This window comes from Alosa pseudoharengus, unplaced genomic scaffold, assembly GCF_046254945.1.
Source record: "Alosa pseudoharengus isolate Yale_2024_CS ecotype anadromous, Long Island Sound unplaced genomic scaffold, YU_APseudo_1.1 YU_APseudo_1.1_scf_9, whole genome shotgun sequence".
Lineage (NCBI taxonomy): Eukaryota > Metazoa > Chordata > Actinopteri > Clupeiformes > Clupeidae > Alosa > Alosa pseudoharengus.
In genome coordinates, this window is record NW_027468881.1 from 16,760,531 (window position 1) to 16,780,068 (window position 19,538).

Consider the following 19,538-nt stretch of genomic DNA (forward strand, 5'->3'; position numbering starts at 1 on the left):
GTTGAAAACAACACAACACATTTGTTTTAAGAGTGTGCTGAGCAGATGCTATGATGAAACTTAGTGGGAATGCTGTGTCCATTTTATCAGTAGACTCAGAACATACGGGATCATGGTGTCTTTGTTCTACATCTACAAGGTTAAGTTACAGAAAAGCAGTTATTTGGCTTAGGATCCTCTAGCACTCTGACTAGGCTACTTGAATACTGCTGCTGCAAGTAAAAGTCATGAGTGTGTAAGGTGGTAGTCTACTGATTTAGAATAGTCTTTTGGAGAATGTGATCCACACAGCAATGAAAGGAGACTATTTCAGCACCATTTCCACTTGAAAGTCAAACTCAAAATGAAACCCAAACTGAAGATCCAAACCAAGTTTGACGTTCAGCATAAAAAAAGGACAGGTACAAAGCAAAAGTTTTCAATATAACATTTATTTCCCTCAACATGAGAAAATACTGTTTGACCGGTTATTTGGCAAGTAGGTAAAATCTGCAGTTTATACAAGCTTAAAATTGCTCTGGGGCTCCATAGTATAAACAGGATCTAGAACTCAGGGAACTTTCTACAATAAATACAGGTTTGTGTGCTTCTGGGTGGAGAGGGGACTTTGAACAGGATGTGGAAAAGAAAAAAACAAAAACACATTGGGAGACCCTACCGTATTACTCTTTCAAAAATCTTAACATCACTACCTCACAGTCACAATCTCACCTTGGTTGTTTGTCTTTATAACCCTATTCAATAGTTTATCTTAAATAACAATTTCATCTCAAATCTTCAACCAACATATACTTTTATTTCTCTATTCTTTTTCTTTTAAAACGGTCCATAAATAAATTACATTTCTGTGTATCAAAAAAAGGAGAATATATATTTTGCCATAGACTGTGTGTGTGTGCTGGTGCAGGTACACATACCAAGTGTATATGTATAGATGTGCATATGCACACACAAACTGACATACACAAGCTAAAATACACTTTGTAGCAAGTCAGTTAAATTGATTTTTTTACACATATGTACACGTTTCTTCATACCTTCAGGTAATTGAATTGATTTGCAAAATGAGCGCAAAATTAAATTAGATCTCATATGGTATAAACAGACGTATATACATGAGTGTCTTTACAATATACAAAGTGGTTTTTGTAAAACGTCAAAAAGTAAAAAGCTACAATAAGAAAATGGCAGTGATCCTTTCAATGCTTGCGTGACTTACTGTCCATACTCTTAAAAACAAGGGGGCCTCTCTGGCAAATAAAATAACAGCTCCCGCCCAATCTTCAGACGTGATCAACACCATCCCCAAACACATGAATGAATGCAGAAGAAAACGTCAAATAAAACAAAAAACCCCATCATCCATAAAAACATTCCCCTTCCCCACAGTACTGTCCGACCATCATACCCAGTAAAGCGGACAATCCTTCACAACCAGTCTCTTTCACTGCAGACACAAAACAGAACAGGGAAGCATTAAAGGCATGTTGGCGATGTTTGATTTGTTTGTTTTCTTGTTGTTTCCAACACTATGGGCCGGAATTGATGGCAGCAACTATGGCTAAGGGTTCTCTGCAGCTTCTCTCAGCACTCCTCTCGGGGGGTCTAGAGGTAATTGGAGGCGACAAAGCCGTGGTCGCCGCGCACGCGACTCTGGTGCATCATGGCGCGGTTGTAGGCCACCTGAACGGACTTTCGGATGCTGGTCTTGCGGCCCTCCATCATGCGCAGCTTGTCGCCAGTGTCGTCCATGCCCAGGGGGATCAACTTGTCTCGTGGCAGCCATTGCCTGCAAGAGCACAGGAGGAGGGTCAGTGGTCGGTGGCACCACCAGGGGAAAACAGAGCGAACACAAAAGGAGAGGGAGAGGTGTGGGAGGCTCCGTGGAGTGGTCCTCCATGACAAAGGAATATATGAAATATAAAAAGATATAGAGAAAGTAACAAACGATCACAGAAACATCAAATATTAAACAGAGCCATATTAAGAGATCTATAAATGTGTAACACACAAAAGCTATCAGCATGCTGTTTGCATTCACCTGTAAACAAAGGAGGGTTCAAAATGCAGAAGCCAAAAACCCCATTTCTCTACTAATAAATCAGTAAAACAGACCAAATGTGTTTTAAAATGTGTACCGACCTCCCCCTCTTAAATAATTCAGGGATCTTAGCATAGAAACAGAGCTCTGCACACCATCCTTCTCCTCCAATCGTCTTACCAGGTCCTCTTGTTGTCAAAGAAGAGCACCAAGTAGAGCCGCTCCCCGGCCTCCTCCTGCCTGGCCTCTCCCAGGCGGAGCACGTCCAGTGGGGGCACGGGGATGGGCACCCCGTTATGCAGCAGGCCCTCCTGGGGCATGTCTGGGTCGATGATCTGCAGAGACATGATTCACCATGATTCACCAGTGATTCAGCCGTCTGTGAGGATTTATTGACGGAGTCAAAGATTCATTTCTGACAGCACTGCTGGGATGTTGGGCAAATTAGGGAAAAACAATAACGACAACAACAAAAGGATAAAAAAAATAAAAATATATATAGATCTTGATCGAGGTGATTGAAGTTAGGATTGAGGCACAATGGAATGGCTTGAGACATACTGGAATGGATTGAGACATACTGGAATGGCTAGTTTGTTATTTGATTTTGTTTAGGTTTTGTTTTCAAAACAGTAGTGACAGTTGGAGGCAGCCATGGCCTACTGGTTAGCGCTTCGGACTTGTAACCTATGGCGAGCCAAACAAATCAAAAGCCTGGCCAACACAGACACCACCCATTCAGTTGCACTTCGCGCTATTGAGTCAAGCTGCGCTAACCTAAGACCATCGCGCGCTGTCCAATGTTACAACTGCGCTATCGAGTTGGCCGACACCACCTATTCAATCTACGCTAACATAACCAGAGACCATCGCGCGGTGTCCAACAACTGCGCTATCGAGTTGGCCAACATAGACACCGCCTAGTCAAGTTGCGCTAACCAGAGACCATCGCGCGCTGTCCAACAACTCCGCCTAGTCAAGTTGCGCTATAACCATCTCGCGCTGCCTAAAATATCAATAACAGACCAGTGAAGAACTAGGCAGCCTAGCTAGCTAGGCTACTACAGAAAACTCAACTAGCCTACTTGGGGAGAAAACTCAAACAACGTTAAACTAGCTGTGTTACAGTTTCTCGTCGCAAAATAAAAATTTCACTGGACCTCCAAGCGGTTTTGTACACGCAGCCTCAAAAACGGTTTACAGCTCTTCAAGTCACTGCAAGGCCATTTTTTTGTATATCGATCATTTAAATAGGCCTAGTTCTACACTTATGGGGTACGTACGTACGATTGTGTTTTCTAAAGAATCTCCCGTCTTGAGTCTAGGCGTTGCTTGGCAACCACTCTGATAGAGGAAATATTTCTTGGTGAAACAATGAATGATTATCTATGAATAAACCATTCAATTTGTCGTTATTGTAACTTTATTTTTATGACATTTTGCTATATGTTTATAGTAACCGTTTTAGAAAAGATTTGTAATCTTTTTTTATTCATTCATTTCAAACGTTCCAATATGGATAGCGCCGCGCCGCCCAGTTGGATCTCTCGCTATGTTCAAACATTCCAATGTGGATAGCGCAGCGCCGCCCAAACGTTCCAATGTGGATAGCGCTGCGCCGCACAGTTGGATCTCTCGCTATGGTCAAACGTTCCAATATGGATAGCGCCGCGCCACCCAGTTGGATCTCTTGCTATGTTCAGCTGGATGGGTGGTGTCCTGTTTTGCATAAACTTAATTCGAACGGATAGCGCCGCGCTGCCCAATTGGGTCGCTAGCTCCGTCCAGCTGGATGGGTGGTGTCCTTTTTTGCTTAAGCTTTTGAATTGTTTGGCCTCCCATAGTAACCGGAGGGTTGCCGGTTCGAACTCCGACCAGTAGGCACAGCTGAAGTGTCCGTGAGCAAGGCACCTAACCCCTCACTGCTCCCCGAGCGCCGCTGTTGTTGCAGGCAGCTCACTGCGCCGGGATTAGTGTGTGGTGATGTCTCTACATTTATCCCAATCTGTGAATGTGAATCACTGTGTGTTCACTGTGTGCTGAGTGTGTTTCACTAATTCACGGATTGGGATAAATGCAGAGACCAAATTTCCCTCACAGGATCAAAAGATTATATATACTTATATACCCCATTTTGATTAGGATGGAAATCACTATTTATGGGAAGGAACTATTTATGACTAATAAACAGACATTTCATGAAATTTAGTCTTTGGAAGACTTAATATGGTTTGGATGTACAGGATACCGATACCCAATTGTACTGTGACGCGTGAGGCAAACGAGTTTCAGGGCTCTCACCAGTGCAGGATAAGAGGGATAGCCTCGACACTTCGCCCACACCAGATCTAGAGGCTCTAACTCGCCACTGTTTTCACAGGAAAGCACATCACCACCTGGAAAGGCCAAACAGCAAATCAGTGTTCCAAGGTTAACAGGATGAGAACATGTCCCGAGTGTCTACTTGAGTATGTGCCCATGTACACATCCCTGGAAGTGAGTTACACCATTTAGACTACAGCTCCCTTTCAGCTATAGGTTAGCTATAGGCTAACTGGAATAACCCACTTCCAGTGAATTATGCTAAGCTAGGCTAACACTGTCAAACTGGGTTATTGCACGCAAAGAGAAGAGAATGGTATATGCATCTTCTTATTTAACTCTGAGGTAGATGGCAAATAATTTCCCCCAAAAATGGTGTGTTCCTTTAACACCTCACGGATAAACAAAAGATTGCGTTCTAACTACTGAATTGATAAACACAAATGGAAAATAAAGTGTGTTAGTAAATGTTTTGAAATTAGTTGAGTCTTCTGGGAGGACTTGCTCTAACCTGCTCCAGTGTAGTCCGCGTCTCCGTTCACTGTGTCCAGGAAGGGCACTTTGGACAGGGCCGGCTTCCCTCGGCTCTTCTTAGGTGGTGATGCACTACGGATGTAGAAAAAAACTTTAATGGAGAACCAAATCAACTACGCCCTCTCATATCGAAATATACAGCTATGCTCTCTGTAACCAACTCAGAAACATAGCAGGAATGAAACAGAGAAACAAGAAAAAGCACCATTGCTGATCCTGTCTTTATCTGTGTAAGATGGAAGGTGCTTACATTTCCCTGGGTATCGTTGGAGACGAGCTGGATTCAGAGTCTGAGCCGCCATCTTTGTGCTTTTTGAAACCATTTGTGAGACCTGAGGAGGATCTTGTTGAGGTTAATGTACACTTCTATACTTTCAAGACATACAAATGCAAATCTACTAGTCCACCACTGGGGTTCATAGGCATTACAGCAAGTGGGTGACAAATCAGAGGATGTTTATATATGCTCTCCACAAAGTAGACAAAGCAAATGAAAACAAGTGACAGGGAAAGTGAGAGACACAATGAAGGTAGTGTGTGTGTGTGTGTGTGTGTGTGTCAGAACCACTGACCTGCCTCTGGCGTGCGTTGAGGTGATGCGTCTCGGTGGCTTTCTGGGCTGCTGCCTCGACTCCGAGGCCGCCGCTTGGGAGGCGGGGGTGAGGGAGGGGTGGGGGCAGGGGGGGGTTTGGTTGGGGTCGTGGGCACTGAAGTCAGAGGTGGGGGGGTCTGAAGGCAGTTTGAGGGGCTGACTGAGTCTGTACCTCCGTTTTGCAGCTGATTGTCTTTCTCTTTCTCCTTCTGCAGCTTGGCTCCGTTTTTGGCCTTTTTGAAAAGGACAGAAGTCCGGCGGCCCACCCCAACCGTGACCCGGGGGGGCGTGGGTGTTTCGGGGGAAGAGACCCCGTTGACCAACCCAGGACCTTTGTCCGGTGTCTGGGGTGGCGTCTTGAGAGACTCCTCCTCTTTGGTGCAGTTCTTAGTGATCGCCGGGGGCGTCACTGGCGTGTCTGAGCTCTCGCTGTTCAGCTTCAGGCGTTTGTTCGGACGGCTTAGGGTCCTGGGCTCTGTCGTCATCGGCCGCAGGGTGGGCGGGTCCTGCGGGGCGTCATCCCGTGGAGGGGGATGGGCCAATCCTGAGGGCTCCAGGGTTGGAGGGGGAGTGCACTTGGAATCCTCTGATTAAGGTAAAAATGGAGGAAGCTTGAAATCAAATTCTATTTTTCTATACTCCATATACTACACACTAGCACAGAATAATATTATTCTGCAATATCTGCAACCATAGCAAGATGTCAAACACCTTTCCACTTTCAATTACTCACTTTCATCTCAACATTGTCAAAATATTTGAACACAACCATTATATCACACAGCAAATGAAATAGAACCCTTCACTTTGAGGTTACGGTATCCTGTACATTCAAACCATATTAAGTCTTCCAAAGACTAAATTGCATGAAATGTCTGTTTATTAGTCATAAATAGTTCCTTCACTGAGAGGCTTGTTTTTTTTCTGAATTTCCATCCAAATCAAAATGGGTATAATTATATATACTCTTTTGATCCTGTGAGGGAAACTGCATTTATCCCAATCCGTGAATTAGTAAAACACACTCAGCACACAGTGAACACACAGTGAGGTGAAGCACACACTAATCCTGACGCAGTAAGCTGCCTGCTACAGCGGCGCTCGGGGAGCAGTGAGGGGTTAGGTGCCTTGCTCAAGGGCACTTCAGCCTTTCATACTGGTCGGGGTTCGAACCGGCAACCCTCCGGTTACAAGTCCGAAGCCCAAACCAGTAGGCCACGGCTAGGGGGGGAAGCATCAAAGCTCTCACCTTTATCTGATCCAGACAGTGTGTGGTCCCCCTTATTCTCCCTCTCCTCCTCCTCGTCCAGCTCATTGTCGTCCTCGTCCTCCTCTTTGATTTCCCCGTTAATTGTGTGGCGTGTGGAGGGCTGGCCCTGGCGAAAGCGCACGTTGTGGATCTCGCGGCGCAGCAGGCGGACGCGGCGTGTACGCGCGCCACTCGTGCGCATGGACGTCACCATGTCCAGCTTGTCCAGGAGCTCGCGCAGCTGCTCCTCGGCCGACATGTGCACACGGTTCTCCGGCTCCAGCAGAGAGTCCACTGCAGAGGGCAGGACAGCACAACACACCAATGACCACACAGAACAGATACAAACCCTTCAGGCATACATTGGCATACAACTTGGCATACTCATGGCATAGTCATGGCATAGTCATGGCATACTCATGGCATAGTCATGGCATACAATTTGGCCACTGTGCACACCAATAAAGGAACAGAAAAAACTAAAACAAATACAGACCAGCTGTCTAGTATTCAACTGTCCACTGTCTTTGCAAAGGGTTTCAGCCAGAACCTGACTCTAATCAGTGATGTCTGGGGATTAAAATGGTAGGTTATGTAGGCAAGATCACACATCTTGGACTATCAGAGTAGAAAAATCAGTATTATCAATGTATTCATCTATTTCAATCAACACAGTGTTACAGCTTGAGTACAAATGTGCATATAAGGGACTGGACACAGCACAGAGACCTCTGGACCACACAGAAGACCTTTGACACTCAAAACATGAGTGGAGCATGATTTTTTTAAACACGATTACTCAGGGATTTTGGAAACATCATCAATTTCTTAACCTTAAAAAATTAACAGTGTATTAAAAAGATTTTTCAAGATATTTCAAACAAATACAAGATCATGTATACAACAGTTACCACTGTAAAGCTAAGGGGTGCGCTGGATTTACAATTCAAGACAAAACGAGAGCACTGTTGCAAAACACAATGCCACAAAATAATTTCTATATTTCAATGATGTTGTTTTCATAGTCGCTGAAGTCCTAACTTGACGATTAATTGATAATTTTGATTCGAGTTCATGCTCCCATGGAATTGACTGTAAGGTAACTCTACACCCCATTCCCACCGTCAGAGAATTTTGTAGCTCTGGCATTTGGATTTCACAGTACTCCCCCAATGTCAGCATTTTCTCACAGAAATTTCACACCTTTCCACCGAAACGGCACATTTTGCTGCTGAAACAGCTCACTTTACTGAGAACTGTTCCACCTCTGTTGTGTGTGTGTGTGTGTGAGAGAGAGTGTGAGTGTGAGGTGTGAGGGGGCCACTCACCGTCCTCCCAGGTGCAGCGGTAGTAGTCTGTCTTCTGCGGAGACTCCTGCAGGTGCATGCCCGTGGCGGGGTCCAAGCCCGCGTTCTGTGCCTGTCTCTGAGCCTGCCGCAGAATGGCGCCCCCTAGGTCTCGCAGGCGCACTGCGGCCCGGTGGAAGAAGGTGTCCTTGTTGTTGTATGTGAGGCAGTTGGAGATCATCAGGTTGAAGTCCACCTCCATGTCAGCAATGGTGTGGTATTTGTGGGCCTCCAACTTGGAGTGCATGGTGGAGAAGTCCATTGGATGAGAGATAAACTCCAGGTAGTCAGGGACCTGAGACAAAATTATAAAAAAGGTACATTTTCCTAGAACATGGGCAATTTTTAAGAGCTAATACAAATGCTGACTACAGTTAGTCTTGATAAGAAATTATAACCAACAATATATTATTTACCATCATAGCAAAACCAATAACGCATTGTAAATATCAGTGTGGCAGCAACTCCATCAGACTAATAAACATTGATTACAGCCAGCTAGTGTTTAATGACAACATTTCAACACCCTTCAGACAGAGCTGAGGGCTGTGCTATGAAGCGAGGCTACTGGCTTCCCCGATGACCTTGGGGAAGCGGCTGACCTCTAAAAGAATGCAACAAAAGCATGTATTGTTTCAAAAGTGCTGTGTTCTTTTGAGATCTTTTGACTGCGGTTACTCCTGAAGTTAACAGGAAACGCCAGTAATCTTGCATCGTAGCATAGCCCTGAGCAAAAAGGGCAAGCTGTTCAGACAATCATCCCAGTAGTTATCTAGTATCGGAACTCCCCCTATTACCACCGGTTCCATATTTCCGCCGTCTTATGTGTATGTGTCACTTAATATCCATTTCTATACAAACCAAGACGGCGGATTCCTAAAGAAACGCAAGCACCCACACCATAGGTGAATCTAAATTAGCTACTGTATGCAGGGATTAAAGTGAAAAAAAATCGTTTGACTGAACTTTTTTCAGGCCATAAGTCATACGTTGTTCATATCTACCTATAGAGATAGCACCCCTTTTGCGGTCACGACCTATTGGTTTTTAATGTACAAAAAGATGCAAACAGCAAAGTAAAGGGAGTATTCGCCTTATTCACATGGCGGCCATTGTTTAAACCAAAAAGAAGCTACAGGGTACACTTATATAATTAATGCCACCTACAGGTGAATGCATAGAACATAACAATCCTATGGTTTGTGTACCCTGTAGCCTCGTTTTAGCCGCCAATGGCCGCCATGTGAATAAGGCGAATTGAGAGTGTTCTTGATTGAGATTGAGTTTTCCTGATGAACAAAAATATATTTTAGTACCATCCCTGACCATTGCTGATTAGCCATTGCTGTTCTTTTCTACTGCAGCAATATTGTAGAAAGGCTTCAACTTACACTCTTATTTAATTACTTCAGGCCAAAAGTGTTTAAAGAGGAGATTTTTTTCTTGTTAATATGCAATTCAACACCAAGTCAAATCTATAAAATCAAGTTTGCAAGACTTCCCATTTCCTCATCAAAGTAACGAATCAGAACATTCTAGATATTGTTCATATTTCCATTTGTTGCCTCATCTGCATTTAATGAAAACATGGTAATTTTTAGTTTTACAGACAACTCAGTTTTCCAATGAGCAGCAATACTGTGTGTGCTCATGCAGGAGGTCTGCGCATTTGATAACGACAATCTGGAGACGGCGCTTTTGTCTTCAGCAACAGATTGTATAAGGTTGACAAGAGGTTGCGATATGGTGAGGGACAGGTCGTGTTGCGCTATGAAAGAACATGCGTAGCCTACTTTCTAAACGTAAAAACGGTCAGCCATAGATAAACGTAGCCTACCTCTGTCGTGGTGGCTAGTTGCACCAGGTAAGATGTCCTAAAGTGCACGAACGTTAACCTTATGGCGGTCTTCTGATTGGTGGCGTGTTAAAACGTTTTCCTATTGCATCCATAAACAATTTTCTTGCAGCGAACCGCGCAAAAGCAAACCCCTGGCACTTTAATTTCTTTACACTATGGCTTGTTAGTTCTCCCCCGTTTCCAACAGCCGCCATCTCCATTTATTTTTTTAACTTTTGACACTTGCCTTCCTTTAGCAACAACGCATCCATGACAGCTAGTGGCCTTGCCAAATAGACGCACACACACACACACATGACGCTAATATGCGAGGTTCTGGTAGGCCTACTGGTTATGGTTTTGTGCTATTAATAATATTTTATAGCAAAGTTTTAAGTTGACTATTTTAATTGTATGGTTATTTTTTGTCAACATACACTCACAACCTACTGTCGTTAAAAGTGAGGCCTAAGCAAAATAGGCTACAAGGCTGTCTGTGCGTCACAAACAATGAATGCCCTCCCCTGACAAGAGTTCGCGATAGTAATTGTCTACATTGATGCACGGAAAGAACCCAGCCTACGCTTCTTCTCCGAATTCGCACAGAGCTCACAATATCATATCCAAAAAAGTTAAACGGATTGGCCAACCTCATCAGCTGTCTCGATTGTGTTACTATAATCCAACTTTTAGACCGTTATAGTCCTCCTCCGTTATAGTCCTTTTTTTAAGCAAACGCCCGAGACGAGCATGTAGCTACAAAACAAAGCGAAACTCATGGCTGACGTAGGCTATCTTCTTGAGCGGTCACTGATTGAGACACAGAAAGTTCTCAAGAACACTATTAGGTCTTTAAACATTTACCTAGTATTTGTAGTTGCCTTAAAAAAAGAAAAGCAAAAGTGATAGTTCCCCCCCCCCCCCCTCCTATTTTTTTTCTCATCGGATCTGCATCGATCTCAAATATGACATTTCTAAAATCAAATTGACGGAAATCCGTCCTACGACGGAGAACTTTAATCCTTGTGTATGTACCAAAAATTACATTTTACCGTGACTCGAAGAGCTGTAAACAGTGTTGTAAGGCTGCGTGTACAAATCCGCTAGGAGCTCCAGTGGCATTTTAATTTCATGACGAGAATTCACGGTCTAACCGTTCATGTGCCATTGAAATGGCGTAAATAGGCGACCCACCAGGCCAGGACTAACCTCTGAGCGTAGTAAACAAAATCGGATATTTCAGGCAGTAAAAGCCCCAGTAAGAACCAAACCAGATTTGGTTCAAATCTACACACCTATGGCTACTGAAAAATGTAAGGTTCATTTATCAAATGTTATTTTTAAGCATTAAAAAACATAATTGTTTTAGAAGTTTCGAACGAAAGTGGTGGTAATTGGAGGCGTTACGATAGTATCTTCACCTCACTGCACAAATGCAATACATTTTCCTTATTCAGTTTGCATCCTATTTGTGCTGTGTATTTGTATAGTGTTTAATGTTGTATGTTTATCCCCTCTAACTAAGATGCTGCCTTTCTTGGCCAGGGCTCAGTTGGAAAAGAGATCTGTCTCAACGTGTCTACCCTGGTTAAACAAAGGATAAATACAAAATAAAAATACATAAATAAATAAGATAAAATAAGACAATATGCAAATGTGCAAAACGCAACAAACAGACAGACAGACAAGGCCCATAAACAAACAGCAGCGGCGGGCTGGCGGCCCCACTGACCTCCTTGAGGCTGACGGGCTCGGCAAAGATGTGTCCCGTGTCCTTCTCCTCCAGCTGCTCCAGCGCCGAGCGCAGCAGCACCAGAGAGGGGGTCAGCTGCATCTCCATGGCAGCCTGGTGCACCTTCACCTGAGGGTTGAGAGGTCATGGAAAGGTCAAACCAACAAACTTGAGGGTATGAGTGTTCTTGACAAGTCCTGTGGGAGGGTGTGAGTGGGACATTACCCTCAGCAAAAAATATAGATATATTCTAATTTCTAGTATTTTCCATGATCATTATTATCACCGCATATTTTGGCCACTCAACCTTTCAGCTGCCACACTTTTTAGGCTGATAGTTGCATGCATGCAATATTGTTGGTGGTACAGTTTCCCAGGTTTCTTCAGTGTGTGTGTGTGTGTGTGTGTGTGTGTGTGCGTGCGAATGTGGTACCTGTTCCCTCTTTAGCTTCTCCCTCTTGCGGATGAGCTCCACCAACAGTCTGGCTCTCTCCAGGTCGTGCCTCAGTTTCTGCCAGTATTTCCTCTCCTCCAGCACAGCGCTCACCTTCTCATCTGGCTCCTTCTGGAATACATGTACAAGCACACTCATTTATACAGATCACATACATGAACTGGGTCTTCATGGTCTTACAAACTAAACATGGGCAAACATGTTTATGATATTGCTCATACTCTGAAACAAGGGGGAAAACAAACAAGGATTCTATTAGGGCTGCAGCTATCGATTCTTTCTTTAATCGAGTATTCTAGTGATTATTTCATTGATTAATCGGATAAAATTAACTTTGCATTATTAAGTGCAATTTATTAACATGCACAACAAATGTCATGCTGTAAACTAGCCTTAGTCACTTCAAAGTAAATTAATATATCTGTTTTATGTAGATTTGTGCATTTGCAGCATTTACCATTAAAGGTGCCAAAAAATCAATTCATACTCCACATTCCATAAAAGATGGGGCAGTATACCTCCAGAAAGTGAGTTTGTCTACCCTAGAGTAACAACCGAGACACGTGTATTGCAGTTTGGCTGGCGGTTATGTTACCCGCATACTGCCTCCCATGGCCGAAACTGGTATTATGACACTTGTCGGGCTGTGGCTAGTAATTTAGCATGCTAATTCAGGTTGATATCTCTTCAGCACTATACCTTGTACATTTTTTTAACGACATCATCGCCCTTATTTCCTCTCATTCTTTTGATGCGTGTAGCTCATTTTTTGGATATTTTTACCTCAATTCTTACACATGGCACCTTTAACCATTAACTTCCCTTACGAAAAAAAAAACTGCAGTTACACACTGTGTGTGTGTGTGAGTGTGTGTGTGTGTGTGTGTGTGTGTGTGCTTGTGCAAAAGAAAGACGACATGAGTCTGTGTGATGAGTTTTTTGGTGTATTGCTCACTAGCAATTTTACATGAATTAGTTTACTACTTAAAGTTATCACAACTTATCATATCGACTCACAACATTAGGCTACAGCCGCTACAAATACTGTATGTTCTAACTAGTCTAACTATTAAATCAGCTAACATCAATGTTTACGTTGCCTTGTGGCTATTCTTGGCGAGCTGGTGTTAACCACGGGATCAGATACTGAATCATTGTGCTGTTGTGGTACGCCAGTTCTGCTTTGCAGTAGACACATTGCACCTTGTCTTTTTTTCTAAGTTTAAAATGATCCCAAAACTTTGAACATTCTCTGCCTTTTACGGACGTTTTTTTGGCTCTCCTTGCACCATCATTGCACCAACTTAATTCTGAAAGTGGTGTGCGCGTCAGCAATAACAGTACATGTGAAACAATAATCCCTGAGCTCAGCAGGCCACATTACAAGTGATAGGAATTAGACGAAGCCTCGAGGCAGAGAATCTGCCTCAAATTAAATTAAATCAAATTATTCGAGTTACTCAAGTAATCGTTTCAGTCCTAGATTCTGTTCATTAGTTATCCAACGTGTTGATAAAAATATGCTACATTCTTTAACACTTTAGCGACATACCTGAATATAACTTTGTCTTGGACTGTATGGTCCATCACTAACAGAATATTTCAGTACACACTACCAACAACCAACTGACCTGTTCTGCATTTCTCTGAGACTGAAGATTAGAATGCAGTCGACGAATCAAAGGCACCCCATTGCGTGACTGACGTTTCAGTAACCAATAGTTGTGAAGTCTCTGTAGGAACTGGTTCTTTCTCTGGATGATGATTCCTTTACATACTTTGTTCAACCTGTGACAAATTTCAGGGACGTCAATAATAAAAAAAAAAAAACAGTACGTGTTATGCCTAATTAAATGAAGGAATGCATTAAACACACATTTAACAGGCACGCAAACCAAATACCAAACATTCATCATGCTAGGGGGCACTCATTTTCATGCACCACAGTGCATGGTAATTGGACTTAAGACAGTCCAATAAAAGCATGAGTGTGTTCTATTTTCTTTTGTCCACCAATGGTGCTTGCAAATTTCTCATTTTTGTATTCTTTTCTTGCCAGGCTATATGTCAGTCACTCAGTGAAGTCTAAAACTGCACTATAATCATGTAATAACAAGTGTCTAGAAAATGAATATGATGCATTATTGCAGTTATACTTTACTCTTTCAATAAAGAGACATATTATGGCAGCTGACCTGTGGCTGGGAATCTGGGACACGGTGACCAGAGGCGTGACTACTTTCTTGGCTGCCACCTCCTGGTTCTTCTTCCCTTTCTTCTTCTCCTGCTGCTGTTTGGACTCCTTCTTCCCGCCCTTCTTCTGCTTCTTCAGGTGCGGGGCCTGCGTGTAGGCGCTGCACCCACGCTTCGCCCGGTTCCCCAGCACCCTCCCTGACTCCTCGTCGTCTGACGCCTGTCTGTCGTGCGCTGGCGGCGAGTGCGCGTCGCAGAACGCCGTCTTTTTGACGGAGAAGGTGGTGCCGTTGACAGTGGTCTCGCGCACCGGGTCGATCTTCATGAAGAGGCCGGCGCGCTGCGCACACGTCACGTGGAACGCTGTGTAGCAGTTGGCCTTGTGGCACTGGATGGAGGCACCGCGCCCTTTCTGCTTGCACAGGTAGCAGGTGAGCTTCCAGCGCGCCGGCGGGATGTTGTCCACGCCCTCCACGGGCTCCAGGAAGACCGTGTTGGCGAAGCACACCTCGGGGATCCAGATGGCGCAGACCACGTGTGCCCAGCGCCCGTCGCTGGTCTGCTTGAAGGCGCCGCCGCGGTTGGGGCAGAGCACGCAGTCGATGGGACGCGCAGGAGACTGCAGGCAGCAGCGGCACAGCCACTGGCCCTCGGGGATGTAGGGCACGCCGTAGCACTCCTGGTGCACGGCCAGGTTGCAGATGTCGCAGAAGAGGATCACGTTGCTGTTGAGGCACTCGTCGTCCAGGCACACGCAGCAGAAGGCGTCCTCGTCAATGGTGCTCTGTGCCGATGCCTGGCTTCGTGACTCCAGGAAGGACTCCTTCTCCAGCCGGTCCATCAGCAGCTCGAAGATGTCCGGCGACACCGCCGTCTGGTTGTCCGAGGAGCGTTTGTCGTTCACCATCTCCAACCATGCCATGTCCTCATCATCCATGTCGTACTCTGCGTCGGCTTCCAGCTCCTCCACCGACTTCTCGATGTAGCGGTAGTAGGCGGTGGGCAGCGGGGTGGCCTCGACAGGGGAGAAGGTGTCCATTTCACGGAAAGTGGGTTCAGGGAGCTGGCTGAGGCCGTGGGGCTGCGTGTGTGACTGAGCATGAGTGCTGTTGTTCTGGGACGCAGCGGAGGATGAGAGTGAGTGCTTACTGTCTTTCCTGCGGCCTTTGTTTCCTGTTGGTTTGCGTCCGGGAGTCGCCACGGCGACCGGGGCAGGCTGCTCACTGTTCTCCTTGTTGCTGTTGCACTCTGCGATATCCTGGGCTGTCATCTCGTCCTCGGTGATGACCGGCAGTGGGTCACAGATGTTAATGCGGTGAAGGCGTCCATCTAGGTCCACCTCCACCATCTTCTGCGATTGGGCATAGGTCAGCGTCTCCCGAGCTGGAGACACCTTAATGTTGCTGTAGGGGGATGACGGACGTTGCTGACTGGCCCCTCGGGCCCCCGGTCCTGCCCCCCGGACAGCTGCATCTGCCCGCTGCCTGCCTCCCAAACCCCCGGCTGGGTTTCCCCTCCTGCGTGGCCTTCTCATGGGCCCCTGACCACACACCTGTCTGTGCCTCTACCAACACCTGCACAAAAGGTACAACATGTAATTCACTACATGCTGAAAAAGTATTCAGTCCTTAAGTGACAATAGCATTCCTATCACACACAAACCCCAAACTTCAAAGAAGGAAATAAGCGGAGACTGTGTTAAATGTGTACAATATTTTGACATTTTTTTTTACCGTTTAGAAGCAACATAATATCACTTAATAATGTAAAAACACAAATTCCATTACTCTGTGCCAAATAACTATTCATTTGTGGGCACAATATCTGATCACTTTGTAAGGAAAGTTCCTAAGTAAATGGCTAAGAAAAAGCCTAACATAAGACACTCGGTACTTCTATGTTTTTGAAAAATACACATGGCCTACATCGCTAAATCGGATGCTAAATTGACTTGACACTAAGATCCCTCATTGGTTTTATGTTGTGGATTCACAGTCCCACGTGTGTTCACTAAATCACGGACAAATAAGAAGTCTGTTCCTTTAAATTTATGGCGCGCTCGTTTTAAGAAGCGGAAGCGGTCACGGATCAGCCGGGTATCTGCAAATATTCCACTTTATAGTCTCGAAAAGACTATACATCTATTCTAAACCTGTTCTTAAAGACCCACGTCGAAAACATTAACGTCTAATATGACATTTCAGTATTCACACTTTCGAGACTACATTTTACAGTTCGCAGCTGCTAAATGTAACTTGTTACCTAACTAGATAGCCATCACTTGACCAACGTTTGATTGATGCGCGTCTTCTATGCCAACTTTGTCTGTCTGCCATCAAACGTTCAACTGAATCCAACTTCTGGTACCATTACCGTGTAATTTCAAGAAAAGCACAATTATGTTAGCATAAATCGGATATACAACGACTCGTAAAAGTTTTAGCTAGCAGACTTAGCTCAAGTTAGTTGGGAATGCAACCTTTTATATGATGAATGTGCTGAAAAGCTAGCTAACCAACTAGCACAGCTACCTACACTCGTTTACCAATCCAATCAGTATTATTCTCTTGTTAAACGTGCAGAACAATCTGCTGTAGTTTTAAGGAGTGGCATAGGCAAATAATATACTCACCGATTTCATCCAAATTAGCTGTAAATCAACGTTGTTCTCGATAGCAAACTAGCTGATTATTTTCAAAACGGTGGATAGCTTTCCCCTTTTAGCTAGCTAACAGCGGCGTATCTGCATACAATCAACCATTCGGCGCCTACTTTTCTGTATAGCCAACGTCAAAAACGCAGTAGTAAAACATGTATCAACACATAGAACTACTGTCTAATATATATTGCCCACAGGACTGGCACTTTAATTTGCTCCCCGATTTGAAGTTCACTTTTCGGATCAAGGCGAAACTCAAATTGTGTTTTTATTTTTGCTATTCTTGGAGGCGGGGCTAACATTAGCCTGTTAGCCAGGTCAGTGGGGGTAGGAACGCTAGACCTACTTTGAATTCAATAAAATAATCGAAGATTAGTCAATACAACTCCTTCCATAGAGCACGATGTTAAACCACAAATCGGTGTCGCTATTTAAATGACTCTTCCAGTTACATAACTGTTAATAATTACTGTTCACATTTCTCTGAAACTAGACATCCAATTTCAGTAGAACTTTACCAGACGGGCTCTGACTTTACCAACTGACTCCATAGATAACCAATCATCATTCTGCATATAAGCATGGAGCCAGACTTTGACCAATCACAGTAAAGACAAGTGTTGCCTCTGGAGCAGTTTAGGTTGCGCGCCCTCAATTCTAGAACGAAGTGTCAGCCATTTTTATCGTTTACATGTACTTAACAAATTTCCACAACATTCACGAGTTCCTCTTGAGCAAGCAATTACATTACAGGCCATCCTAATCTACCACTAAAGCCGTCGTTAAATTCTGTAACGACGTACAAACGAAGGACAGGTCCAACAACAAATGACACGAACACCTACCTACTTTAGTGGTATGTTAACTGAAGAGTTAGCTAGTGTAGCGAAGTTACAGCTAGCGACAGGCACAAACCACAACGAGTTTCTCACTAGAAAGCTAGCACACCACTTGATAACGTATTATTTAGCCGGGCATATGTTTGCTCTTGACTTATTAGCAGACTGCATTGCACCTGACATTGACAATCGTACAGTGAAACATAATATTATAACGCAAGCTGGGTTTGTTAACAGCGTTTAACGTTAGGACCTAGCAACAACTTAGTTAGTAAACCCATCTTAACTTACCTTGCGTGTCAACCACTGTTCGGCGACCGGGCGTAAACTCCTAGCAAGCACAACTACAGCTAGCTAACTAGCTAAAACCAATTTTGCGCTAGCTACCTTGCTGCGCCCGGTCCACAAAGCCGGCAATTTTTGGTGATAAAACGTCCTCTGTACCTCAGTCATCCATTATGCATTCGACCAAACGTTTTCTGTGGAAACATGAATCCCTAGATGTTTATTTTGACAGCTGTTAAACTGTATAACTGTCGTGGTTACTGAGCGTGAAATTGATGCTACTTGCTAACTCAAATGTAAGTTACTACCTTAGCAAGCTAGCTATGGCTACGGATAGAGAGCTTTCAGTCAAGATAGCCAGAACACGCCCCTTAGGAAGAGAAAAGCAACCTCTCGGGTAACGTTAACAGCTGTGCAGGCGAGGTGATCTTGTTAAAATTTTGGAACAAAACAGGTAAAATTATCAAGGCATACCTGTGTCACACACGGGTTGCTGCATATCTTATGCTGACTCTCCACAATGCCGTTCGTCTAGTGGCACATTAAGTTCGTGCAGCTCACAACTCGCCATACATTTCCATTAGTAACATGAACCTACGCAGCTCACCCAACGTGAACTAACGACCCCAAAGAAACTGGACGGGGACCAAACCATTCCCATACTGACTTTAGTAGTCTACACACAGGGATGACCCAAGGCACACTCCTAATGTTTTACTGACGCAAACATTGTGTTATTGTCATATAGTCTATGGTTGTTGTACAATGCTGGTGTTCTGTAGGCTGTATGCAACAGTTTTAACCAACACAATTTCAAGAAGAAAACTAGGGAGGTTACATTAGGCCTACAAATGTTTTCTTCTAGAGTCAGCTACAAAGGGAGTCAAGCAGCAGTCAGTGTCGTCCAATAGGTCTACCTCTATTTACGACCCAAGTCTTTGTTATGCATGCACATTTGTTTCGCCCCACCAGGCAATTTGCATTTCAAATGTTGGCGCCTGTTTCCCAACTTTTGAAAGGATACTTTGGTAGTCTACCACAGGTAGTCTAACCTCTTCAGTGTGTTTTGTGCGCTTTTCATGATAACTGGTAAAACTACATAAATATTGGACAATCGATTTTTTAATCAACAAACACACAAGTAGGGGAGAGTGTGATTGGTGCCAGTGGGGAAGTTGTGCCACCCCCTATTTCTAGGAAACCATAGAAGAAATTGGTTATGTGACCACATATTTTTGAAGACTCAGCCATTTCAATCATCCTGCAGAGAAGAGAGCCTCATTGCATGAGAGGTAGTGTTGGGCAAGTTACTGAAAATTAGTAATTAGTTACAGTTACTAGTTACTTCTTTCAAAAGTAATTCAATTACGTTACCAATTACTGTATATCAAAAGTAATTAGTTACTAGAGAAAGTAACTTTTGAGTTACTTTTAAGTCTGCTTTTAAAATGTCAA

General features: G+C 44.1%; 1 protein-coding gene across 4 annotated transcripts; it reads right to left on the bottom strand.

The window, feature by feature from the left end:
* Window positions 1-412: 412 nt before the first annotated feature.
* On the bottom strand, window positions 413-18,740 carry brpf3b (bromodomain and PHD finger containing, 3b). Of its 4 annotated transcripts, none has more exons than XM_076277373.1 (13): window positions 18,558-18,740; window positions 14,303-15,874; window positions 13,739-13,895; window positions 12,087-12,218; window positions 11,654-11,782; window positions 8,067-8,379; window positions 6,739-7,032; window positions 5,470-6,075; window positions 5,148-5,229; window positions 4,875-4,969; window positions 4,343-4,437; window positions 2,222-2,376; window positions 413-1,789 (listed from the first exon to the last, which is right to left on the bottom strand). In XM_076277373.1, the coding sequence occupies exons 2-13, from the start codon at window positions 15,832-15,834 to the stop codon at window positions 1,606-1,608; spliced, it is 3,774 nt and encodes a 1,257-aa protein (XP_076133488.1). In that variant the 5' UTR covers window positions 15,835-15,874; window positions 18,558-18,740; the 3' UTR covers window positions 413-1,605. The 4 variants fall into 4 exon arrangements, with proteins under 4 accessions (XP_076133488.1, XP_076133489.1, XP_076133486.1 ...); XM_076277374.1 differs by lacking the exon at window positions 18,558-18,740 and adding an exon at window positions 18,090-18,398 and having other exon boundaries at window positions 12,087-12,215; XM_076277371.1 differs by lacking the exon at window positions 18,558-18,740 and adding an exon at window positions 18,090-18,398.
* Window positions 18,741-19,538: the final 798 nt, after the last annotated feature.

What these genes read in the sequence shown, in the direction of transcription:
- brpf3b (XM_076277373.1), bottom strand. Translation starts at nt 15,834, where the DNA reads ATGAGAAGGCCACGCAGGAGGGGAAACCCAGCCGGGGGTTTGGGAGGC. An exon ending in CTCAGAGAAATGCAGAACAG is followed by an intron (nt 12,219 to 13,738) that starts GTCAGTTGGTTG and finishes CATGTATTCCAG; the next exon opens with AAGGAGCCAGATGAGAAGGT. An exon ending in AGAAGCTAAAGAGGGAACAG is followed by an intron (nt 11,783 to 12,086) that starts GTACCACATTCG and finishes CTCAACCCTCAG; the next exon opens with GTGAAGGTGCACCAGGCTGC.